The sequence below is a fragment of the Piliocolobus tephrosceles genome, chromosome 19 (assembly GCF_002776525.5).
Source record: "Piliocolobus tephrosceles isolate RC106 chromosome 19, ASM277652v3, whole genome shotgun sequence".
NCBI lineage: Eukaryota > Metazoa > Chordata > Mammalia > Primates > Cercopithecidae > Piliocolobus > Piliocolobus tephrosceles.
In genome coordinates, this window is record NC_045452.1 from 47,843,036 (window position 1) to 47,870,318 (window position 27,283).

The 27,283-nt window shown below is 41.7% G+C and overlaps 1 protein-coding gene across 2 annotated transcripts in view; it reads left to right on the forward strand.

Moving 5' to 3' along the window:
• TIAM1 (TIAM Rac1 associated GEF 1) overlaps nucleotides 1-27,283 on the forward strand; it is a 451,288-nt gene that overhangs the window by 343,607 nt on the left and 80,398 nt on the right. For both annotated transcript variants that reach the window (XM_023190306.1, XM_023190298.1), the window contains 5 exons: nucleotides 1,597-1,782; nucleotides 7,477-7,623; nucleotides 11,848-11,922; nucleotides 14,844-15,014; nucleotides 22,330-22,434. In XM_023190306.1, coding sequence (XP_023046074.1) covers nucleotides 1,597-1,782; nucleotides 7,477-7,623; nucleotides 11,848-11,922; nucleotides 14,844-15,014; nucleotides 22,330-22,434 — 684 coding nt within the window. The remainder of the gene's footprint in view (nucleotides 1-1,596; nucleotides 1,783-7,476; nucleotides 7,624-11,847; nucleotides 11,923-14,843; nucleotides 15,015-22,329; nucleotides 22,435-27,283) is intronic.

The following is a 27,283-nucleotide window of genomic DNA, read 5'->3' on the forward strand; positions in this document are numbered from 1 at the left end:
AACATGGCAAAACCCCGTCTCTACACAAAAAATACAAAATTAGCTACACCTATAGTATCAGGAGGCCGAGATGGGAGGATCACCTGAGCCTGGGAGGTGGAGGCTGTGGTGGGCCAAGATTGTGCCATTGCACTCCAGCCTGGGTGACAGAGCAAGACTCTCTCTATATATATCTAGATATAAATATATATATATATATATAAAATTGCTTTATATGTGCATAAGTATATTTCATGCTAAACAGAAAAGATTGAGTGAAATGAACAAAGGACATTTTTGCCTGCTATTCAGCTGTCAGTAACAGCCATCTGGTAATGCTTTGACACTTTGTCCTAATGCTTAGGAAATAATTAACATGAATAAATGATATTTAAATATTTGAACAATTGACATGGCCTTCCACATTTCTCTCCCTCTAGGGTTTCCCTTTGTTACCTGACATTGTGTTTTTTTAAATTGACGCAAAATTCACATAATGTAAAATCAGCCATTTTAACACAAACAATACAGTAGCATCGAGTACGTGTACAATGTTGTGCAGCCACTACCCCATCTAGCCCTGAAATGTGTTAATCTGCCCCAAAAGGTAACCCCATACCTGTGAAGCAGCTGCTCGCCTCTGCCCCGGCACTGTCTTCATGGATTTGCCTGTTCTAAATGTTTCATGTGAATGGAATTCCACAGTACATGGCCTTTTGTGTCTGGCTCCTTCCCTGAGCTTGATGTTTTGGAGGTGGATCCACGTGGTAGCATACATCAGCACTTTACTCCTGAGTTCTCGCTGAATCGTATTCCGTTGTATGTATACACCATGGTGTGTTTATTGGCCATTTGTTGATGGACATTCGAGCTGTTTCCACCTTCTGCGAACAGTGCTGCTATGAACATGTGTGTACAGTGATACTATATTTTGTCGAAGCCCAAAGGGAGATTTCAACCATTCATCATTATCTGTCAGCATCACTGAGCCTTCGCTCTATGCCAGAGCTTGTACTTATGCTTGTATTATCTTTTTCAAACATCCCAACAGCCTTATGAGGTAGGTATTATTTGCCACTTTGAAAAATGAGAGAATGTCTCAGAGACATGCGACAGTTGGAACTTTGTATTCCAGAGCCTAGGTCTCCACCATCTTGTGTTCCACTTCCACCCTTTGTTCCAGGCTACCACACTCTTCCCAAAAGCACTTGGTCGATTGCTTCTAGTCTTTAATTCGTCTCACTTTTCTTTATATGAAAACTTACCTCTTGTTAAGTCATATAGTTCTCTGGTGATGGAAATCTCTACATTTTTACTTCTTCAGTCTTGTGTTTGTGGCCCAGAGCTTGGAGGTGACAGACCTATCATGCCCCCAGTACGAACTCCAAGATAGGAGGGAACAGAGGAACTTGTCATTTTCTATTTATTATGCTGAATTTATGGCTGTAGATCTTTGCAGAAGGAAACATAAGTAACTGAGAAACTTAGGTATCTGTTGTTTATTCCTTAGGATTATAGTGAATGCCTTTACGACATGTAGATTTGTATAGGATGAAAATACTAACATTTGTTTCCCGTTTTCTCACTTTTTCTTTTCCCATGTTTTCACTACCGTAGATCTTTGTCTGGGAGCAAAATCTTGAGCAGTTCCAAATGGACCTCTTTCGTTTCCGCTGTTATTTAGCCAGCCTTCAGGGTGGGGAGCTGCCAAACCCCAAAAGGCTTCTTGCTTTTGCAAGTCGACCAACGAAAGTGGCCATGGGTCGCCTTGGAATCTTTTCCGTATCATCGTTTCATGCCCTGGTGAGTAGAAGCTAATGAATTTTTGAAAAACATTAAGCTTGACACTTAATCCTGAGCAGGACTTGACAAGAGTCTCCTAAGTGTTTTTCGAGCTTCCTGCTGTGTGTGGATTTCTGAAATGCCCTCCTATTGCAGTGGATGCAAATTTCCATTTAAACCTGTCCAAAATATATTACATAAGCATCTCTTGATGGGGGGGCCTAAGCTGTTGTGCAAAGAAAATATGAAAGGTACCATCTTCAGCATTGTTCATGTGTAGTATTTGTTGATAGCTCTTGTCATCTTCAGGCAGTGTCATGTTTGGAACCCAAATACCTATTTTTTATATTAACTTTGTGGGAATGGTGAGTGGAGTGCTCACTCTCATACATCAATGCATTCTCAGGCTGGGTACGATGGCTCAGCACTGCGGGAGGCCAACGTGGGTGGATCACCTGAGATCAGGAGTTCGAGACCAGCCTGGTCAACATGGTGAAACTCCATTTCTATTACAAGTACAGAAATTACCTGGGTGTGTTGGCGCACACCTATAATCCCAGCTACTCAGGAGGCTGAGGCCTGAGAATTGCTTGAACCTGGGAGGAGGCTGCAGTGAGCCAACATTGTACCATTGCACTCCAGCCTAGGCGACAGAGTGAGACTCTGTCTCAAAAAATATATATACACACACACATGCATTCTCATTCTCTCTCTCTCACTCACTCATATACACATAATACATACACCATATATGGAACACAGATGTCTTTGGAGATCTCCATTTCACTTTATTTTTACTATTGTTTTGATGACCACGAATACCCGATGCATTAGAGCAAGGCGACCTCCGTGATTCGCCGGCTGAACATATGCGTTGCTTGAGGAAGGGAATTTCCATCTGACCTCTACGGCGGCAGACTGTGTAGTTGTGTTGTGTGTTTATAATCTGTAATTTCTGTACTTGCTAAATTGCGAGCAGCTTTGTGTACTTTTGGCTCCTTCTCAAAAATTGCTGTATGAGTAACATGGTTTTAGTCTATCCAAGTCGACACCCACTTAAAATGTACTGCACCTTAGCACATTTGCTAGGGAATTAAATGTTAAGTCTCAGGTTCCAGAAACAGCTTTGTAAAACCTTAGCTGTGCTGTTCTCTTGCTTTGTCAGCTGTACCCTTCGATTGCATTCAGAGCTATAATTCAGTCAGAGGCGTTTGTATTCTTTATAAATAGATTAGCATCATCATTCAGATAATTAGGGGTAGATTTACATTTTTAAAGAAGTCTTAAACCAATTTCTGGAGTTATTAAAACTGGCATCCTGATTTGTTCTGCTAATTACAGCTCAGCTCTTGGTCTCCCTGGCTACCACCTCTCCATACAGCTATTAAATCCTGTTTTTTCAGTAGTGGGACAAAGTGCTGTGTTGAATAAACTTACAAAAGGTTTTCAGTTTTTGACTCCAGATCTATTTCTCGGAGACCTGGACACCCATTTTTAACTTAGCCAAATCTCAGTTCGCCTATTCTGCAAATCAAAAACAAACAAACAACAAACTAGGATAGAAATTCTTCTTTATCTCCTCGTCAGAATATCATCCATTGAGGGCGCATTTTTATGAAGGGAACTCGTGGTGTCATTGAGGTACCATCTGTATTAATACTAAACCTTGAGCATCGAAGTGGCTCCCTCCTCTTACTGTGCCTTCTAGATTTTGGAGAAAATAATTTTGCTTTCTCCCTAAAACTTGTATGCTTTCATTATTTTCTTCAAAGTCATTGGGCGCAACCTCCCTGAGAAGGTTACCGTTTTACTCTTCCATAATTCATCTTGGGACCCTCTAGTTTCCTTCGTCTCAGTGTCTGTGATGTGTGTGTATACTTTTCTTTCAGGGGGCAGGCTATTAAAATTTGGCCAGCTGAAGATGGGGATGGGAGAGTTAGTTACTCTGAGGTGTTTTGGTCAGTGGTTTTAAAGAATATTGAACTCCATACGTTCAACTGTCTGTTCCTTTGTTGCATTTTTGCTCGCTTTGTCAGTGATACAAGTCCGGGTGTTTCAATATGTTCCTGCAACTTCTCTTTTCTGTGAGGGGTTTCATTTCAGACAGAACAAATCAGGCGAGCCTGTTGGGTGTCTGTTCCTATTTGTTGCTTTAGCTCCTGTGGAAGATCCCGGGCAGGGAATTTTACAGTCTGATTTATTAGGGACTCTTATTTTCTTTCCCTCCTCTCCTTGTCATTTGACCCCTGGGATTTTTTTTCTCCTTGGGGTTGAAACATTCTTCAATTTAGTCTTTGTCCAGATTTATTTTTCTTCTTTTCGGTGGGGGAGGAGGAAGGAGGAGGTGTGAGGGTAACAGGGCTGGGTCGGGGAGATTGGAGCTACAATTGAAGTAGCATTCACTGAGAAAGCTTCCCGTAATGCTGCGTGATTTGCAGTAATTAACTGAAGGGCCCCTGCTGTACTCTTTGAAAGAAGGTTATCATTGTTCTTGTTTGCACAGATGAGCAGAATGATAGAGTAATCAGGTTCAAGCCACAAAGGGAGGCATTGTCTGGGCAAAGATCATTGAGAAACTCTTGAGCTCTGGTCCAGCAGTTCTTCTGCCAGCCCTTTTTCTAAATCCCTTTGCTCATTTTGAGTCATTATTGTCTTGGAGGTAGTGGTTACTTTTGCAGTTTACAAGGCCCCAAGCAATTTAGAATACTGCTTATAAGAAACTTAAGTAAAGTGTTTTGTTAAACAGGCTAAACTAACTAGTCAGCTGGTTAACTGAGAATGTTTTTGGGTGTATGGATTTCTCTTTCATGCTCTCTTTGTCTGGAAATTGTAAACTGAAGAGTTACCTTTTCTTTGTTGTCACCATGTTACATAGGATGTGCTTTTGCTTTGTGGTATTTATGTATTTATTTGTTCAAGCAACAAATAAATGTAAGTGCCTGGCATCCGTCAGTTTTATCCTTGTGATTAGGACTATAGTGAATGAACAGCACAGAGTTCCTGTCCTCTTGAAGCTTATATTCTTATGGGAGAGAAGGGTAAGAAATAAGAAAACAATTAACTAGACACGGTAAGTACAGGTATTGCTGTGTGTATGAAGAAAGCAAACGGTAATATATGTCGACATATTTATACGGCTGCCTCTATGTATGTGTCACTATTAATGACTGGATTTGTTTATAAAATGACTGTATGACTGTGAGGCCAAATGGACATTTTTTTCCTCTAGAGTTTAAAATTTTTAACACCATTTATTCAGTGTTGACATAGTCACGTGAGCCTATGCATGTCTGCATGTTATAATTTATTCGTTTTACAACGTTTGTTTACCCTTAACAGAGAAAGTGATGAAAATAGAGAAAATTTTTGCGTATCTTACGGTGTGTTAGTCTTGTGATTTTGTTCCCTGTGACATCTCCAGTGTAATCTTAGATTAAGATCTTTCTCATGAAAATTCCCACCAGTGTCTTGGATACCACATTTTTCTATGCCCTGATCTGGGTTTATTTGTTTTGTTTTGTTTTGTTTTTAACCTGCTAAGCTGCGAAAATGCAAAATGCAAGACCTCTCAGCTCCCTCATCTTCTTATTTTTGTTTGGGTCCAAAAACCTTCCAATACCCTCGTAGAGAAACTGTTTTGATTCCTGTTTTTAATGTACGTAGGGGTCCCTGCCAATCCACCCATGGGGCTTCTGTGGTGTTTACATTGTCAGTACTGAAGCCCCAGAGAGGCATGCCTTCCAACCAGCACGCTGACTGCTGGGGAGGCCCTTCATGTTACCAACAGTGCCTCATCCCCTACACGGCTGCCAGTTGGCATCTGTCACATCGGGAGCTGCCTGTGTGGGAATCTACAAGTAGGTTCCAAGACATTCACCTCTGGCAGCAAGAGTGGGTGGAGAAGTTTCATTTCAAGTCAGACTTGCTGTTCCTCTGGCCACTCCCTTCTTTTTGAAAGGCAAGCCCGTGGGTGGCCCATGGAGACATCTTCTGGCAGCAGTTCCCTTAAGTTCCTGGGACTTTGCTTTTGCCACCTGTAGGATAAAGTTCAAGCCTGAATGTTTTGCCTGGGAGGACTTTCTGGAGTCCTTGTGGAGATTCTACTTGAGCAATTATCCTGGTGACAGATTTACATTTAGGGTGTTCCCTTGTGAAATGCTTCTCTGGGTTCGTGCCACTGGACTCCAGCCTGGGCGACAGAGGGAGACTCCATCTCAAAAGAAAAAGAAAAAGAAAAAGAAATGCTTCTGTGGGTTGCTGGCGCGTTGTAATATCTCGACAGAGTTTAGCTTTTGTTTAACAAAAAAATACAAGTTTTCTTTCCCATTTACCTAAACGTAGGACATGTTAAGTGATGCAAGTCTGGTAAGGTGCCTTCATCTCCAGTGAGCCCGGTCCCTTTTGTCTTGTTATTCTGCCATCCTTGAAAAGGCTTGGGTAGGGACATCCTCGACCACAACACACACCTTCCTTTTATCAGGAAAAAGAAAACAGATAGGATAGTGGAAAGGATAACAGAAAACCCCCTCCCGTTGAGCACAGTTCCTGGAAGTTGCAAATAGTTTTTTTGCTTATATGCCATTGACCAGAACTTAAGCCCAATCCATGCCCTGCTGCAAGGAAAATAAGTCATCTTGGACTTAGTGGCTGCATGCTCACTTACATTTGAGGTATTTGAGATTTTCCTTTTTTTTTTTTTGAGACAGAGTCTCGCTCTGTCGCCCAGGCTAGAGTGCAGTGGTGTGATCTCAGCTCACTTCAACCTCCACATCCTGGGTTCAAGCAATTCTCCTGTCTCAGCCTCCCAAGTAGCTGAGATTACAGATGACTGTCACCATGCCCGGTTAATTTTTGTGTGTTTTTTTTTTTTTTTTTTTTTTTTTAGTAAAGACAGGGTTTCACCATGTTGGCCGGGCTGGTCTCGAACTCCTGACCTCAGGTGATCCACCCGCCTCTGGGATTGCAGGTGACTGTCACCACGCCTGGCTAATTTTTATATTTTTTTAGTAAAGACAGGGTTTCACCATGTTGGCCAGGCTGGTCTTGAACTCCTGACCTCAGGTGATCCACCTGCCTTAGCCTCCCAAAGTGCTGGGATTACAGGCATGAGCCACTGCACCTGGCCTACTTTTGAGATTTTTCTGACTAAGATGGAATAGAGGATGGCTATTGGGGGCCAACCATCAAATTGCCTGATTTTAAAACGTGATTATATCTATCCTAAGCAAACAAAATAGTAGAGATTGGTAATTTTAGATTTAACCTGGAAACCCAGGAACAAAACTGCTGTTTTTCCACTATTGTTGCTGACACTTGAGCACCGTTTTTCAGTAGAATGCAGAAACAGCTCTGTAGCATTTGGAGAGAAAGCCTGGCTTATTTCACTTGCTGTTGTAGTTCAAGCCTGTGACCAGAAGGACATGTCATTTTTGGAGACAGAACATACATGTTTTATTCCTATATTATGTATTTTTGCTGGTGATTTCAAACAAGGATTGAATTTGCCAGCCTTTCATTTCCATTCTGAATCCATGAAGGGCTCTCAAAGTCCCAGTATATCTGGGTCATGGATTAAATATTTTAGGCGTTGGGGTCAGGGTAGGCTGGCATGATGGAGGAGGGTTTTTTGAAGGGTGGGACTTACGGGGGCCTCAAGACATAGGTGGATGGTCCTGACGCATCTCCCTTGTGGCTGCTTGTCCTTGCCATCCTCAGGTGGCAGCACGCACTGGTGAAACTGGAGTGAGAAGACGTACTCAGGCCATGTCCAGATCCGCAAGCAAGCGAAGGAGCAGGTTTTCTTCTCTGTGGGGTCTGGATACTACCTCCAAAAAAAAGCAGGGACGTCCAAGTATCAATCAGGTAGGTTCCAGAGCAGATGAAAAGCGAGCCCACACAGATCGCTTCTCTGGCCACTTCAGTTTGGGATGTGTGTGTTTCTTCATTGAGGCTGAGTGTTATTTAAAATCAACTAGTTGACACAAAGAAGCTAGCTGTGCTAGACACTTTTAATAGGTAATGCATACCCATAACGTTGAACTCTACTATTAGTCTGTCACCAAGCTGCAGTTTCCCACCTGCATCCTTTCCAAACCCTTGTTAATTACAGACCTACTCAAAGCGCACAGTTCACCCTGAGTCTTCAGGAAAAAGCAGGGCTCTGCAATGAAGCCAAGTGGGCACCTGAGTGCAGTCTTTTTTTTGGGGGGGGGGATGGAGTTTCACTTTGTCACCAGGCTGGAGTGCAGTGGCACAATCTCGGCTCACTGCAACCTCCACCTCCCTGGTTCAAGTGATTTTTCTGCCTCAGCCTCCCGAGTAGCTGGGACTATGGGCGCGCACCACCATGCCTGGCTAATTTTTGTATTTTTAGTAGAGATGGGATTTCACCATATTGGCCAGGCTGGTCTTGAACTCCTGACCTCGTGATTCACCTGCCTTAGCCTCCCCAAGTGCTGGGATTACAGGTGTGAACCACTGTGCCTGGCCATGCTTTTTAAGCTGCCTCTGGCACTGCATGAAAGGCATCTTCCAGGGAAATCTGATTATTCTCTGCCCTTGACTTTTTGGGGTTGACATTAAATGGGCAGATCCTCTGCCTACTGGAACGAGGAGCCAGGAATCCGAGAGAGCTTGCCCACTGCCACGGCCTCCTTCTGCTCAGGTCCAGGGGCTGGAACGGGATCTCGGTATGTCATGAGGGCACAACATAGCCTGGTGCCATGATGGGTGGTCCACTGACCATGTGCAGCCGCCCAATTCTTCCCCATTAATTTGACTTCTTTGACTTCTTCACTCGCCAAGGCCAGTCTCCTGCTGGGGTTACTCCAGGAAACTCACTGTCTGTTGTTATTGTCATCCTTGCCCTTTGACTTTGAGAAATGAGTAGCTCCAGAACTTCTTGTTTAGATTTGAGGGACTAAAGGTACGTGAGCATCTGTAGTCTTTTGGAAGAAGAATGTCCTGTTTGTGGGCTGCAGTGGCTGGAAAGTCAGGCCTTCAGCATTTTGGAGGTCATGACTAAAACTGCTAGTTTGACCTATTCACCCCGTGCCCTTAAGCAAAGTGAGAAGACGTCATCGACTGACTTCATAGAATGATCTCTCTTTTTTTGCTCTGACAGTTCCAGCCATTAACTTACTTAAGAAATGAATTTTAGAAAAGAGATTAGTCCTGAAAGCTGATGCACTGAGTCCCTTAGCTGACTGTGATACTCACTGGATTGTTTTGTTTTGTTTTGTTTTGTTTTGTTTGTGATGGAGCCTCACTCTGTCGCCCAGGGTGGAGTGCAGTGCTGCAATCTTGGCTCACTGCACCCTCTGCCTCCCAGTTAAAGCGATTCTCCTGCCTCAGCCTCCTGAGTGACTGGGATTACAGGTGCTCACCACCACGCACAGCTAATAGCTATTTATTTTTATAATTTTAGTAGAGACAGGGTTTCAGTATGTTGGCCAGACTGGTCTCAAACTCTTGACCTCAAGTGATCTACCTACTTTGGCCTCCCAAAGTGCTGGGATTATAGACGTGGGCCACCACGCCTGGCTGATACTCACTGTTTCAATGTGGCATTTCCCTATCCTTGATGGAACCTGCAGAGAGCAGATGAGCAAATGCTAAGCGAGTGTGAGACTGAAGCAGTTTTGCAGTTTGTCCTGTGGTCTTTGGGGAGAGTAGATCGTTGAGCTTTCTTCCATGGGTTTTGCTTTTACATAAATCTAAAGAAAAAACTGTGGAGGAAAGTCAACATTTCATCAGAAAAAATCACGTAAGAGACTTGATGGTTCTCAGTTAAAACCTGCAAAAGGAGGACATGAATGATCAGCATTTCTCTTTTTTTTTGTTGAGACAGAGTCTCACTCTGTCGCCCATGCTGGAGTGTAATGGCGTGATCTCAGCTCAGTGCAACCTCTGCCTCCCGGGTTCAAGCGATTCTCCTGCCTCAGCCTCCTGAGTAGCTGGGATTACAGGCACCGGCCACTGCACCCGGCTAATTTTTGTGTTTTTAGTAGAGATGGGATTTCACCATGTTGGTCAGGCTGGTCTCGAACTCCTGACCCTGTGATCTGCCCGCTTTGGGCTCCCAAAGTACTGGGATTATAGGTGTGAGCCACCACGCCCGGCCCATTTCTCTTCTTTTGGGAGGTGGTGGTGTCACTGTGTATGTATCTTCTGCCCTGAGCGTAGGCTCAGCCCACTGCTTCTGGACTTCACAGTTTGGACTTGTTTTCTAGCAAAACCCTTTGTTCATGTGCTTCTGCTTGATTGGTACCAGCTTACGTTACCGCCCATTTCTACTGAAATATATGACTGAATTTAAATGGATTCAATAGAATGTTTTAACATTTTTCTAAAATCAAAGCACAATGTAATGTCAAACAATTCTTTTAATTTTTAAGTATGAGGTTTTTTTTTTTTATTATTGTACTTTAAGTTCTAGGGTACCTGTGCACAACGTGCAGGTTTGTTACATATGTGTACTTGTGCCATGTTGGTGTGCTGCACCCATCAACTTGTCAGCACCCATCAACTCGTCATTTACATCAGGTATAACTCCCAATGCCATCCCTCCCCCCTCCCCCCTAAAGTATGAGTTTTTAAGAACCTTTTGCTTAGCCGTAAACATCCCAGTAGAAATCTACTCATTAATTCTGTAATTTGAAATGGACAAAAGTTATGTTTTGTTTTTTTTTTTTGGCTAAGCGTGGTGGCCATGCCTGTAATCCTAGCACTTTAGGAAGCAAAGGTGGGAGGATTCTTTGAGGCCAGGAGTTTGAGACCAGCTTGGGCAACAGAGCAACACCATATCTCTACCAAAAAAAAGTTAAAAACATTGTATGTTTTTGTATGTTTTATTTGCATGGAGGAAAGGCTTTTTCTTAATTGTGTACATTATCCTGATACTACATGCTATTCTAATTTTCATGATACCTTTAAGTTAGCAGGATTGATTACATTTCAAAGGAGACTATTTTCTATTTTTTAAATTAAAAAAAATCTATGTTGCCATGTTGAGGTAAAAAACTATAATATTCTCATGCTCTACTTAAAGTATTACAAAGCAAACATTTTTATTTACAAGTATCTGGTCGGGTATATGAGGCTATAAGAGAAATGCTTCATTGTGAGTTTATCTAGCTCGTTGCTTTTGCTAGTTTCTTTTATTTATATTTATGTTTTTCTCTTTCTTTCTTTCTTTTTTTTTTTTTTTTTTTTTTGAGACAAGGTCTCAGTCTGTTGCCCAGGCTGGAGTACAGTGGTGTGTAGTCTCAGCTCTCTGCAACCTTGACCTCCAGGGCTCAAGTGATCCTCCCACCTCAGCTTCCCAAGTAGCTGGGACTCCAGGAACATGCCAGTATACATGGCTAATTTTCAAATTTTTTTTGTAGAGACAGGGGTCTCACTCTGTTGAGCAAACTGGTCTAGAACTCCTGGGCTCAAGCAATCCTGCTGCCTCAGCCTCCCAAAGTACCAGGATGACAGATATGAGCCACTATGCCTAGCCTATTGTCTTTCTTTCTTTACTTTTTTTGAGATAAGGTCTCCCTCCGTTGCCCAGATTGTAGTGCGTGATGTGATCTTGTGATCCTCCCACCTTAGCCTCTGGAGTAGCTGGGACTACAGGTGCGCACCACCCCATGCTTGGCTAATTTAATGTAATTCTTTTTTTTTGTAGAGATGAGGTCTCACTATATTGCCCAGGCTGGTCTCAAACTCCTAGGCTCAAGCAGTCCTTCCGCTTCAGCTTCCCAAAGTGCTAGGGATTATGGGCATGAGCCACCAGCCTATTTTCTTTAATAGCCCAGCCTATTTTCTTTAAATAGAGATGAATTATCCAGATTTGAGAGCAAACTTTTTTTTTTTTTTTCCCCAACTGTCAAAGACATAGGGAAGTGATCTAGATAGAGGGATGTGTTTTTCCAGGTCTGCTCCCATAAATTATTGTACCTGCTTTGGGATTTGATGTAGGAGTATCTGAGCATGTGTGAAAGGTTTTGTCATAGCCTTGCCCATTTCCTTCCCCCTTCCTAGATTTCGTATGCCCTGTTGCCCAGATTCCTTTTTAAGATGGTACTTTTGTCTATGCAGGTGTTTGGAGAGGGAACTGAAGCTGTAAAGAAGTCTTTAGAGGGAATATTTGATGACATTGTTCCAGATGGCAAGGTAAAAATAAACATGTGTTTTCTTTTCTAAAGGGTACCGCAAGTGCATCAACACATACATGGTGCCGTGTTGTCTTGAGCTACTAAAATTAAGTAAACTCAATATTAAAAACTGAAATGATCAGTTTTTAAAAGTTACGTAATAAGTCAACAAGAGATGGAAAATCATTTTATATTTAAAACCGAGTGGTAGCGAGAATATTCTCCTGCTGACATCACATTTCCCATACTTAACCATTCGATGTGTGAGTTTCTCACTACAATGTAAGAGGAAATTTGGGTTCTGAATAGCTGAATATTTTACGCCATTGCCAATTTCTTTCTGTGTACAACTTCTCTTCTGAAGAGGTGTGTTCTTACTACCCTCCCTCTCTGCCCACACATGCTGTTTTGCTTCCATTAGTTTCAAAGTACTGTTCTGATAGTGTGTTCTTTTAAAAAAGAAAAACAACAAAAACGCATTTGCCTCCCAAGTCAAGTATTCAATTAAATATTCGGCCGGGCATGGTGTCTCATGCCTATAATCCCAGCACTTTGGGAGGCCGAGGTGGGCGGATCACGAGGTCAGGAGATCAAGACCATCCTGGCTAACATGGTGAAACCCCATCTCTACTAAAAATACAGAAAAAAATTAGCTGGGCGTGGTGGTGGGCTCCTGTAGTCCCAGCTACTCAGGAGACTGAGGCAGCAGAATGGTGTAAACCCAGGAGGCAGAGCTTGCAGTGAGCGGAGATGGAGCCACTGCACTCCAGCCTGCGACAGAGCAAGACTCTGTCTCAAAAAAAAAAAAAAAAAGAAAAGAAAAAAAGATTCACAGACTTGGTTCAGCCTTGTACTTGGATTTAACAGGGGCTTTCAAACTGCTCTGATTGAAAGCCCATAAAAATACTGATTTTTTTTTTTTTATTGGCCACTTTTTTCAGCCTCTAAATAAATAGATGTCTCTCGTTTTCAAGACCCTAGTAGTGATACTGGGAGCCTGTTTGTGTGGGGGATGGGGGGTGGTCTGATGTCGATAATGTGACCTTGGTGTGATCCTCTGGTTCTCAGGCTCAGAATCAATATGACAGAACTCAGCCCTCAGTTGCCATGTAACCAAGTAGTGTCAGTCATCAGTGGCTCGGCCTCATGTTGTAGATGGAACTGAGTTACAGAATCCAGAGTGCCATGGGGAGTTCTGCTGTTGGAGGGGGAAGAGAGAAGAGTGGTCATGGGAAGGCCTTTTCTTCCCTTCATACCCAAACTGCTAATGAATGATGCTATCCTGGATATAAAGGCCACTGTCTTTGGAAATACTCATCCATGGCCACTGTCTGAGCATCTGTCTCTGATGAAATTTGAAGAAATTCAGTTTGGGGGCCTATGTGCAATGCAAGCATAGTTTTTGATGTTAACTTGGTCATTTCTGAGGTTGGACAGTTCATCTTGCGTACCATTATTAGTACACATTTAATACTGAGGTATCTTCTCTAGACCACAGAACTTGGAAACTGCAAAAGTTTGTCCATTGGATTTCTATGTAGCATTTTTGGTTTTCCATTTTTCCAAGATACCTCTTTCTCCCACATCCTGGCTAGAATGCCTTGTTCTCAGAGTGTTTAGATGCAAAACTTGGGTTGATTCAGTGCTAAGGGGCATTTATTTAATGTGGCACGCTGGAACAGAGTCAGAAGATTCCAATTATAGTTAATGGGATTTAGGTATGTTGATTGCTTTTTGACAATTCCTGCCCTGGAGTCCAGCTTATCTGCTAAAGCAACTCTGTTGAAAGTCAAGGCTGAAATTACCTTCCGCAGTTGGGTTTTGTTTAGTGGCTTTTACCAAAACGTTTTCCCCATTCTTGGATTCCATTCTTCTTATGAACAGAAGTTGTATTACCACCTCTCAGCCTTCATTGGGAAATGTGTTTCTTCTTGTAATTTGCTGATACCAGCCTTGTTCTTACTGATCAGTAGGTACATATTTACCAACTAGTGGCCTGCTTATAAATCAATAATGAAGGCCTATTACTTAGCATATATTGAGCATCAATATTATGTTTACATTGCTGAAATCTAACATCATTCTTTCCTTGCTTACTTGTTGTGTGGGTGGGGGGTTGGAGATGGGCTCCTTACATTGTATCAATCTAAGCAACTTAACATTGTATCAATCTCAGGAACATCCTCTGCTTCATCTGCTTAGCTTGCTTAGGTTTAACCCAGCTGCGGAAGGAGGACTTTGGACCCTTCTCCCACATTCACAAACTTCGTTTCACTCCCTGGTCCTCAGGCACAGTGATGGGGGGATACAGTGATGGCAGCAAAGGAGGCTTGTTTTTGCTACATTGTGCCGTGAGGTCATCCGTCAAGTTCTTTGACCTCCATCTGGAAAATGGAACTGTCTCTGTCCCCAGGGTTGTGCTGAAGGTCCGAGGAGAGCACAAAAATGATGCTCTCTATAAATATAAATATGCAGTGCTAAAACATTATCTTTTTGAAAAAAAATTATTGGGGCATCATCATTGCTTTGAACTGTAAAGTTCACATGGCAGATATGCTTGCTGTAGGAATTCCCTGCTTGAAACTTGAAATGAGTTTGTGGAAGAAATAAGAACCATGAAGCTGAGCTGAATGGGTGACCCCTTTCTTTCTTTCTTCCAAATTTTGATGCCCACTCATTCATGCCGTGATCACCTATGGATGCTGTGGGCCAGGTGTGAAGCCTGCCTCACAGCTGAGGTTTGAAATCTCCCCATTGCACCATAAATCTGCTTTCTCAGTAGTTTCTCTCTCTCCAAGGGTTCCCCTGCCTCCCACCACTGCCTCTGCTTCTGCCCTGGGCCATGTTCATAGGAATCAGTGGTTCCTGTGTGCAGTCTGGGGATCTAGGGTTGTCAGAGCTCCACTGCTGGTGCCCTGCTAACTTTATTTCTTGTTATAGAGGGAGAAAGAAGTGGTCTTACCCAACGTTCACCAGCACAACCCTGACTGCGACATTTGGGTCCACGAGTATTTCACTCCATCCTGGTTCTGTCTGCCCAATAATCAGCCTGCCCTGACGGTCGTCCGGCCGGGGGACACTGCACGGGACACCCTGGAGCTGATTTGCAAGGTATGGAGCTGCTTTGGGTTGTTTCTCCAAGAACAGAATGGGGTGTAGGAATCTTCTAAGGCACACATGGAAACCTAGAATCATGTGGGAGAGGAACGTGCTCAAAACACACCTCTCTTTCATTTCGAGCGGCATTGCATTCCTTTGTGATAATATTCATAATTAGTGAATGCTTCACCTTTGGAAGGAGAGGAACTCTTCTAAGTAGCATCTTTCAACGTGTGTGTTTGATAGATTTCTAATGCACGTATCACATGCTCATTGCAAACCTTTTAGAAAGTCTAGGTGAAGAACACAACAGAAAATTAAGGCCACTCTTATTCACAAAATCCAAAAATAACCATTGTAAGCGTTTAGACGTTTGACCATTCATTCTTTTTCCCACACACACACATGTACATGTGTTCAGTGGCATCATATTATGGGTACCGTTTTGTCACCTGCTCTTTAATCAGTAACCGATACACTATGGGCATCTTTAGAATTTGGGGAAATGGAAGGAAATATAAGTTTGACCTCCATTGGTGGGAAATTCCTCTTTTGTGAACACAGAATTAGCCTTTTTAGAAACAGGACAAATGATTGAGCTCCTTTTCTCTACTTTCACCTTAAACCGTGGAAGAAATGCCTTGATCTTTTTCAAAGTGAACCTGGTTTCATTTTTCCCCCTGATGGGCAGCCAGGTGAATGGCCTTAAGTTAGGGGAGAGAGAGGAAAGAAGAACTTTACTTGCATGCTTGTTTTTATTTTTACATAACGAATAGCATTAATAGTTCTATATGGTAGTCATATCAGGTCTGAGCCTGAGAAAGAGCTGAGACTTTGCCATTGTACCCATGAGGAAGTGAGGGCCTTAGCTGCTTGCCTGAGCTCACATCACAGTCAGTTGCAAAGGGGAGACTGAACCCACGTCTGGCTTCTCTACAGCTGGGTGCATCCTGCAGTGCCGGGTGTCCACAAGAACTCTCAGAACCCGGGTTTAGTCTTCAGGAAGGACAATCAGTAAGGCTCAGAAGAATCTAGAATATATTCTTAGGGGGAGCGAATTGGTCTTCTTTGGGGCTGCTAAAAGAAAAAAAAAATGAAAAGCTTTTCTATCACAATTTTATCCTAGAAGTTGGATGGATAATATGACGTTTTAAAGATCTCATCATTCAACACAATGTTTGTAAATACTGAATGACTTTCACTACCTCCACAAGTACCTCAGTTTTGTAGTTCTACAATCAGCAATTTTTGTATTTTAAAAAAAGCAAATCACAGGCGGCTTTTTAAAGAAGGAACATGGCTCTTCATAAGAATCAGGGAAATGGAACAGTCCAGCTCAAATTAGCCTCTTAAAATGTCTTATGGATGTGGAGGATAAACAGAAGAATCACTTGTTTTGGGCCATAACCAAAGTCAGCCCTGACATGGATGTTAAAAATAAATGATAGCACCTCTCTATGTGCTTTGAATACTTCATGTACGAGGGTTCTAGCTTTTGGAGATAATGGTATCTCTGTTCACAGTTTTTTTCATGTTAATTACTTAACAAAACTGGTCTGTAGAGGATTTCTGCATTCCTTTATTTATAGATTAGCACAGTTCTCTAGAGACGCATTAACATTCTGCAGAGCTGAAGAGTTATTGTCAGATCCGCAGATGAAGGTGTTAAAAGTAGGACTTTCTGGCCTTTTTGTATAAGCCCAACTCTGGAAGGTGTTTCCAGAGAAATAACATGGCTTTGGAGCATCCTGCGCACACTGGCTTTCAACTCAATCAGGAATCGAAGGTTAAGCCAAAGTTTTCCAATTACCATTGATTGGTGGAAGATTGATCAATGAGTGAAGCAATGAATGATTGGCCCAATTTACATATATTTCAAGCTTTTGCTCTGGAAGAAACTAGGGGAATGAAGAATAATATTGTCATTGCCAGTTAGAGACCATATCTAGGTAATGTAGTGGACTGATGCCCTTTAAAGTGTTTGTTTCTGTCACTTGAAGGGTTTCTGATGGCATCATTAAGGTACAAAAATCCCTTTCTCCAACAGTAAAAGTCCTGCCCAATTTTCCCTGGGCCTTCAGTTGTTTTTCCCAAGACATAGAAATAAAAGCAAAGACAACGTGGTGTGGAACAAGCTTTATATCTCATGAGTTTATGCCGGGCACGGTGGCTCACGCCTGTAATCCCAGCACTTTGGGAGGCTGAGAAGGGCAGATCTCTTGAGTCCAGGAGTTCGAAAGCAGCCTGGCCAACATGGCAAAACCCCGTCTGTACTAGAAATACACATACAGAAAAAATCTCTTGAGTTTAAAAATGGAAGACGTGTGTGTGCATTTCAGAATTTGATGGTCTTTGGGAAAACACCCATGTAGGAAAAGTGATATAGTATGCTCAGGGCCAGGTGCCTTCTAAAGCTTACTTCTTCCTTGGAAAACACCTTATTGTAATTAGTGGATCTGATTTTATTCTTAAGAGGGAAGGAGATAATCGGGAAAACAGTGCCCCATGTTATTAACAATCTAATATCATGGTGAATATTCCCCCCTTCCCCGTTGAAAACAAAGATAATTGTAAAAATGCCTGTCTTTTGTTTCATTGTTGTTATTCTCAATGTCTGGTGATAGATGCTTTCTCTAATATTTAATAATCAATCTGTTTCTTCTGTCTCTTGCATTCAGCTCATTCTCTTTCCTATTCTATTTGATCCACATCATTTCACATCAGTTTGCCATCTGCCATCTGAGCACCAGTCAAGTTCTGGTATAGTAAAAGTTTCAAGATCTTCATTTCATATACAATTCATGTCAGAGATGTTACTGGAATGATTGTTGCTAAGTATAGCAGGTAACCATGCTGGCCTATAGGTTTTGGATATATTCTGATCGTTACAAGTACAAAAATAATTGCAACATATTTTCATTCATTTATACCTACTGATATTATTCACATATGACCATGTGTCTCATGCTTTTACTGCGTCAGCTATGGTTTTGGATAGCTATAACCATTGGCTAAAATTAAAGAAAGAAAACGTTACTTTGAAGGGGAGGGAAAATATCTTCAGAAATTCTACGATAGCACTTTGTGTGTGTGTATGTGGATACATATTTCTGTATGCAGTGACTACATGTTTGTATTTCTGTATGCAGTAATTGCATGTTTATATGTCTTCTAGAAGTTTGAAATGGAAGAATATGAAGAGAAATAGAAGAGCAAAACATAATGGATTAGGAGATCTAAGGCAGTAAACTCTGAGACATGTTATCTATTTTAATTGGTGCAAACTATTTACTGAAAATATCTACATTGTGTTTTGCTGTTTCATCCTTTGAAATAGTCATAGTAAGATGCGAATTTTAAAAACTATGCCAACTAAACTAAAAATTGTTGTACCATAATACTTATGGTATAATTTGTGGCTAGATTGCCTCAAAATGAATCAAATGCTAGTAACTTAAGTACATGTACATTGGAAAACAAATTTATACCATTTAAATTTTTTCCTAAGTGAATTTTCCTTGACTGTTTTACAAGTCTGAATTTTCTTTTGAATTTTCACTTGAATGTTTTATGTCTAAAGCAAGGCCATACATTTAGAATTACTGTATTTAGATATCCATTAACATTTGAAATTCTTTTGCACAAAGATGTATTCTGAACATGGTTAGTTGTTTGACTTGCTTTGATATTGACTAACAGGTGTCTGAGGAGCATAAAATTGTTCTTGATAGTTCTGATGATCTGATTTAATTAATTCATTAAGATTTTCTTTTTATGTTAAACCAGCCATGATTAACAAGGGCTCATAACTCGGAACCTTTTACCAAAATAATAAGACACACTGGTATATATTTTGATCCACTGTCCTGTTTTGAGAGTAACTATTTACTGACCAAAATTAGGGCTCTTAAGTTACAAGTAAGACCATTATAATTTTTATGTTCGCTGCTTGTGCTGATTTTTTTTTTTTAAGTTACCAAGATATTATTGTAACTTAAACAAGTTTGAAAAATATGATGGTTGGTGGCAAGAATCTTTTTTTCCTTTTACATTTTTGAGACAGGGTCTCACTCTGTCCCCCAGCTGAAGTACAGTGGTGCAGTCATAGCTCACTGCAGCCTTGACCTCCCAGGCTCAAGCAATCCTCCCACCTCAACTTGCCGAGTAGCCGGCACTGCAGGCTCACTCCGACCCTGCCTGGCTAATTTTTGTATTTTTGATACAGACAGGATTTCACCATGTTACCCAGGCTGGTCTCAAACTCCTGGGCTCAAGCAACTCGCCCACCTTCGCCTCCCAAAGTGATGGGATTACAGGCGTGAGCCACCTCGCCCAGCCAAGAATCATTCTTATTACCATTACTATAGTTATCATTCTTTAGTTCTCCACAGTGCATTACACAATTTAAGTGAGGTGCCTTGACATTCTCTGCATGTATGTAGAAATGTTTTCAGCGCTGTAGCATTTAGGGGATGATGGAGTTCTCCACAGTCCACACCAGGACCACCTTAGGCTATCTGTGCGTGACAGTGGGCTGTCTCTCACACTGAAGTTTCAGGAACCAGAATCTTCTTAGGTGAGGTTGCTGTTTTGGCCTGATTTTCTGGAAGACAGTCTGTTTCCGTGGCAGTCTCATTAAGGAGTGCCCACAAAGTGTTTATTAATGATGATGATAAGGTTTCCAAGTGGATTTGTTCCTGTTACTAAGAACCCATGAAATTTCATTTCTTTCCCTTCCGCCTCAGTCGGAAACAGATGGTGAACCAAAATTTTTGCTTCTAATTAAGGATTTCAGTGAGGACCCAGGTAGGTGGGAAGCATTTGCAGCTTCGATCTCTCTTAGGAAAACTTTTCTTGCTCAACACGTCACCCTAAATATTAGTATTTTGTTGTTGTTTATGTATCTTGATTCTCCAGCAGTAGGTAGCACACTTAAAAAGTCCCTGCTTTATATTTCCCCGGGCTTTCACCTCCACCCTTATTATCTCTGATATCAACAATCATGGATCTGTTGGACATTGAGCATCCGGTCTCAGATGCAGACAGTGAAAGGACAAACGCCAGGTGCACTGGGACGTGTTCGGTGAATGGCATCTGTGTCCGGCACAGCAGGCTGCAAACCATCATGTTACTCAGGAGAGGGGAAAGGTTGGGGTTCCCAAGAATCACTGGTAGAAAACTTTATCCTTCTGCTATGTGTTCAGAGTGAACTCATTTCCACTTTCTGGAAAGGTACTTTGGCAAGAATGCAGGTTGCCTGTCCTGCATGTCCGTATTTATTTAAAATGCTAAACCACTGTTGCCTCACCTCCCACATCTACATGGCTTTTACTTGCAGCTACAGACAGTCCTGAAGACTGCATTTATGTTTTGTTAGTTTCTGTATTCTCACTACTGCACAAGGTGTCTGGCATATCTAAGAGTTCGTTAGATATAACTGAATATATATTACTGGAATAGTTACTGGAATGCTGTTAGTTTGACTTTAAAAGTATTATTTTGAGAGAGGGTTAAGTAGAAAGAGTACTGAACCAGTTAAAAATTAATTTTATTTATTTTGAAATAATTCTTACCTGTAGAGCTTTGAATGTGAAGAGGTTTTATATTTATTTTGTGAAAAATTTCCAATTTGTATAAAAGTAGGGAACAATGTAATAAATTCTCATGTATCTATCACCTAGCATCTGTAATGATCAAGTTAAGTTTTATCTATTTACTCACTCCCACCCCCAGCTCTTATTTATTTTGGAATCAAATTCCAGATATTATATCATTTCTATCTATTAGCGCTTTAGGATATATCTTTAAAAGATAAGGATGCTTAAAAAAATTAATTGGTTTAAACATTTTATCTCTAGCAATATATTTTCATGTTGCTGTGTCACTTTCGGAGAGCATTTTCTTTTTTCCCTGTATCCTCTTGACTGTCTACTATAAAACCATGTTGCTGTTATTACTTATTCCTCAAAATTAATTCAAGGATTACTTTTTAGGCAAAAAAAAAAAAAAAATCTATTGTCCCATCCTAGACCGAAGGAGAAGCCTTGAAAATTTCAATTTTAGGCCGGGCGCGGTGGCTCAAGCCTGTAATCCCAGCACTTTGGGAGGCCGAGACGGGCGGATCACGAGGTCAGGAGATCAAGATCATCCTGACTAACCCGGTGAAACCCCGTCTCTACTAAAAAATACAAAAAACTAGCTGGGCGAGGTGGCGGGCGCCTGTAGTCCCCGCTACTCGGGAGGCTGAGGCAGGAGAATGGCATAAACCCGGGAGGCGGAGCTTGCAGTGAGCTGAGATCCGGCCAGTGCACTCCAGCCTGGGCGACAGGGAGACCCGCCCCCCCAAAAAAAAAAAAAAAAAAAAAAAAAAAAGAAAAGAAAATTTCAATTTTAGAATTGTTTTCTTTGAGCAAGTCATTCAGTGTGTTTCCATAGCTGGACACATGCCTGTTAGCATTGCCCCCGGAGAGAGTCTCACCTGGGGAGTATATAAATAAGACTGAAGTCCAACACTTCACTTGGAGTAAGTCTTCACACCGACACGCTTGCAAATGAACTGTTAATAACTGTCCCACTGTCCCCATGTGGTTAAAAAAACAACTTTGCCCGGGCACAGCCTTCTTCTTTCATTGTAAAGACAGTATTTTCTTGCCTTTCTTGTTACCCTGTTCTTTGATCACCTGTCTATGAAGTTATATTTAAGAACCTTTTTGATCTGCTGTGTTTTGTTGAAAATTTCACCAGTGTTAGCACAATGAATCAAATAAGAAGTGGAGATGTGAGTCAGTTGTTGCCACTAAATCCTGAGATACCCTCGGAATGTTACCGATGTGTTCAATGAAAGTTACTTTAAAAGTTTGTATTTATGATGCAGACTTTTTAAGACGTGTAGAAACCTTATACCCCCATTTAGTATCAAAATCTCTATTGAGCCGGGTGCAGTGACTCACACCAGCACTTGGGGAGGCCGAGGCGAGTGAATCACCTGAGGTCAGGAGTTCGAGACCAGCCTGGCCAACATAGTGAAACCCCATCTCCACTAAAAACACAAAAATCAGCTGGGTGTGGTGGTGGGTGCCTGTAATCGTAGCTACTCAGGAGACTGAGGCAGGAGAATGGCTTGAACCCAGGAGGTGAGCCGAGATTGTGCCATTGCACTCCAGGCTGGGCGACGAGTGAAACTCTGTCTCAAAAAAAAAAAAAAAAAAACCACAAAAAACCTCTCTTGGTCATGGGAATACATAATATGTTGGTGGAGAACTAATTATACTTATTTACTATTGAACAGGCGTTTTCTTTTTTTCTTTCTTTCTTTCTTTTGTCCCAGACACATCAACTGGATCATTCTGCTCATTACCTGCGCCTGAAATTTCTAATAGAAAACAAAATGCAGCACTATGTTCCACAGCCCGAGGAAGACATCTATGAGCTGGTAATGTTATGACTGTTGTCCAAGCACATTTTATGGGAGATTATTTTCAAATTATGAGTGTTCTTGTGTTAATTGTAGTTGGTGGAGTGGAACGAGTTCAGAAATAAATGAGCTTCATGCAGAGCCCTTAAGTTGGTGGAGATGGCTTTACTTAGCTCAGTATTTCCAGAGTAGCATGACCACGTTCGTTTACATAAGAAGCAGTGCAGTGCTATCATGAAAAGCAAAATCTAGAGCTTTCTCTTACATTGAACTTTAGTCATTATTGTAATACTAGCTTTCCTTGCATTGGCAGTCTTTTATTTTATTGTATTTTAGTGGTTTTATTTTGTTGTTTAGAGACAGGATCTCACTCTGTCACCGAGGCTGGATGGAGTACAGTGGTGTGGTCATAGCTCACTGCAACGTTGAGCTACTGGGCTTAAGTGATCCTTCTGTGCCAGCTTCCTGAGTAGCTGGAACCACAGGCACATAGCACCATGGCCGACAAACTTTTATTTTTTATTTTTATTTTTATTTTTAGAGACAGGATGCTGCTTTGTTGCCCAGGCTGGTCTTGAACTCCTGGGCTCAAGTGATCCTCCCACCTCAGTCTCCCGAAGTGCTGGAATTACAGGTTTGAGCCACTGCGCAAGGCCAGTCTTTTATTTTAAATTGGTGACTTAAAGATCAGCTGCTTGTCATTACAGAAAACAGTGCTAATTCTAATTTTGTGTGACATCCGTAGGCATGTTGAAACTGCCGGGTCAAATCTTGTTGGGTGAAGAAAGCTGCCATCTATGTCCTAGTCTTTTGGAACTGTATTTATATAGCTTCTCGAGGACATTTACATATATTTGAGTTTGAACATACTTATGGGACTGGGGTTATGAATCAGACCTGCTTACTAATCATATGGAACTGGCCAAGAAAAAAAAAAATGAAATGCTAACACTTAATTTCTAGGATTTTACACAGATTAGAGATAATACGCTTACTTGGTAAATTACAATGGTTGTTATTGCAGTAAGCCAGTGACAAGCTCTTTGCTTGTTAGCAAAGTGTTGCGTTTGTCAGTTCCAGGAAAGAAACATTTTGGGAGCAAGGCGCCTCTATTTTGGAGTTCCTGTGCTCTCTCTGTACTTAGTCATTCCTCTGGGGGCTCTGACTGCTTGCCATGGATGTGTGAATAACAGTGACTTCAGACAGGGTTTCACCACAGAAAGCGGAACTGAACGTTTAAACCCAAGTATTATTCTCTTTTTGGAAAAGGGAAGCATGATTTAAAAATGAGTAGGAAATTCTGTTTTTAGTCAACTTTATTGAGGTATATTTTACATTTCAGAAAACCCTCGCCAACTTTAAGGACACAATCCAAGGAGTTTCGACAAATGTATACAGTTTTGTTTCCACTACTGCGATCATGCTTTGGAACATTTCTGTTACCTAAAAAGTTACCTCGTGCCCCTATAAGGGCTTTTAAGGAAATATAAGAGAGGGTGTGCTTTTGTAACACTTTTAACATGTTATGCAATAGAAGATGATCAAAATAATGAGCCCTTTTTAAACTATCACTTAAATCGATAACTGTTCTGTGTTCAGTACCTTTAACAGAGAGAGCTGATGTATTCTTTTTCTGGCCTAGGGAGAAGGCCAGTTCTTGGTGCTGCTGTATGAGTAGAGGAAAGAAAACCCTTTTTTCTTACTTAAAGAAGGGAAGTGCTTTCCTACTAACACTAGAAGAGTTATTAGATTACATATTTTGCGTCTTGGGGTTAATGAATATTTTGCATCCTGAATTGTAGGGATCTTACCTAACCAGGTACCATGTTCGTCATATTTTACACATAAGAGGTATAGGTACTTCAGACATAGTTTTTGAAATTATATGGACTCATTTATTATTTTTAAGCCTTGCCCATTGTGTGGTCTCCTCCAACATAGGAGACTAAGGTGTGCCAAGCTTAGTCTGTTTGGATCTACAATTTTTGTATGCAGATAGCTATATATGTATTTTAAAAGAATCTAAAGTACAGGGAGACCATAGTGTTATTTCTTGGCCTGTTGCAGAAGGGCTCCAGCCCATAGATCTCTAAGGATGCAAATGCCACAGTCTTGCAAAACCTCTGTTTCAACCAAGGTTCTTAACTATTTTGTCCTTTGGATACATTTGGTAGCCTGGTGGAGCCTCTAGACCCCTTCTCAGAATGATATTTTCAATCACATAAAATAGAATACATAGGCTTACCTGTGCCCTAAATATATGGAAATAGTTCTCAAAAATATTTTTTGAATTATAGGTAATATATGTTCTTATTTATTAGCTCATTAAATTATAAGACTTAATAGGTAGACATAAACCTAATAGCTAGACCATTAAATTACAAGACCTAGCGGTAGACCTAATAGCTACCACTGTTCTAAGGAAGGATGAGAATAAGTAATATTTTGAGACATTAGCAGCAGCTAAAACATGATATGAAAATAACTGTGATTTCTGTTCGTGACAGAGTCACAGGCACTGCTACTATTTTACTATGTTTGTTGCCTACGTTCATTTAGGATAAAAGAAAATGCTGATTTTCAGTTTAAGGTTTATAAATACAAAGATATCACTTTTTTTTTTTTTTTGTGACGAAGTTTTGCTCTGTCACCCAGTCTGGAGTGCAGAGGCGCAATCTTGGCTCACTTCAACCTCCGTCGCCCAGGTTCAAACAACTCCCTGCCTCAGCCTCCCGAGTAGCTGGGATTACAGGTGCCTGCTACCACGCCCAACTACTTTTTGTATTTTTAATAGAGACGGGGTTTCACCATCTTGGCCAGGCTGGTCTTGAACTCCTGACCTCGTGATCCACCTGCCTTGGCCTCCCAAAGTGCTGGGATTACAGGCGTGAGCCACCGCACCTAGCCAATATCACTGTTTATTATCATCCACATTCACAGACCACTTGAACTCTATCCATGGGTCCCTGCTTTTGAATCCCTGCTTTAGGCCATTAAGCTGCACATAGTGTCATTCTGGAGACAGGGGGTTTCTGAACAGCATTCCTGTATGCTTTTTGAGAGGCTGCAGGTATTCAATGTCTTGTCCTTACTGAATAAGCATCAGACCACACACAGTTAATTGGCTTCCCTGGCTCATCCCCATTTTGATTTTGATGGACATGGGAAGCTTCAAGTGTTAAAGCCATTTCCCTATAAATGACTCATTCATGCATGACTCTCCCAGGATATTTTATTCTATGCCATTGTTTTGTCAAACAGTCTTTAGTAGCAAGACCCATAGTTACTAGCAAAAGTATGTAGTATGTTTTAAAGATCTTTTCGGAGGGTCTAGTGTGTTTATTTTGGGGGTCAGGGGATTCTCTTGCTTATGGATAACCAGGAATAGTTAGCCATTGATTTATCTGCTTTGCTGGTTGTGTTGTTAATACAAGCAATACCTGTTTGGCCACTTTTTCACGATGACTTGTTTGTTGGGTCCGGTCCACGGAATGATCATGTACATGATTGTAGTCTATGGAAGTGCTTTTCAAAAACCCACATGAAATGCATTTTTTAATAAAGTGACAGGTAGAAATAAAGTTTGCAGAAACACTGATCAATTTATTTATTCACTCATCCAGCAAATATATATATATTTTGAAATAGAGTCTCATTGTGTTGCCCAGGCTGGAGTGCAGTGGGCCAGTCTCAGCTCACTGCAACCTCTGCCTCCTGGGTTCAGGTGATTCTCTTGCCTCAGCCTCCCAAGTAGCTGGGACTACAGGTGCCCACCACCACACCCAGCTATCATCTAGCAAATATTTATTTAGCATTTGTATGCCTGGCACTATTCTAGCTGTTCTAGGCACTGGGAATACACCAAAACAATTCTGTTCCTGGTGGAACCTGTATTCAGGTCTGCAGAAACAGGTAAAAATACGTGCGAATGTGTAATAATATGTCAGGGAATGTTCAAAGCCTAGAGAGACAAGAAGTTGGGGCAAGTAGACAGAGGGAGATGATGCATCTGCAGCAGGTCTTGTTGCTTTTTAATTTTATTTTACTTATTTTTCGTGGTTTTTTTTTTTTTTTTTTTAGATGTGATGTTTGAGCAGGGTGAGTGAGTGAAGTGAGGGAGTGGAGTCATAGAGGTATTCTGCAGACAAGTGTTATAGGCTGGCACACGCCTGTAATCCCAGCACTTTGGGAGGCTGAGGCAGGCGGATCCCCTCAGGTCAGGAGTTCGAGACCAGCCTGGCCAACATGGTGAAACCCCATCTCTACTCAAAATACAAAAATTAGCCAGACGTGGTGGCACACGCCTATAGTTCCAGCTGTTCGGGAAGCTGAGACAGGAGAATCGCCTGAACCCAGGAGGCGGAGGTTACAGGGAGCCGAGATCGCGCCACTGCACTCCATAGCCTGGGTAGCAAAGCCAGATTCTGTCTCAAAAAAAAAAAAAAAAAAAGTTCTAGGCTGAGAGAACAAAGCTGGCTAAGGCCCAGGCAGAGGGAGGTTGGCCATGGTGGAGGTGGCTTACCTGGTGTGTGAGGAGGATTGGTGGAGAGGGTGCAAAAGGGGGAATGCAGGAGACGAGGGGAAGAGGGAGAAAGGATAGGCCATGTAGAGCCTAAGTGCCATGGGAAACCCCAGAGAGAAAGGACATTGTTGGGCATCTGTTTTGAAACGCTCACTGTGGCGGATGAGTGGCCCACAGGGCATGAGAGGATGCGTAGCCAGGGCCCACAGGAGGCTGCAGAGAGTCTTTGTCAGGCAAGAGCATGACGGTGGCTCAGACCAAACCACCCAAAGGAGACAGAGAAAGAAATGATCCTGATTTTGTGAGAACTCAAGAGCCTAGGTAAGCAATTTGTTTCTTAAAATC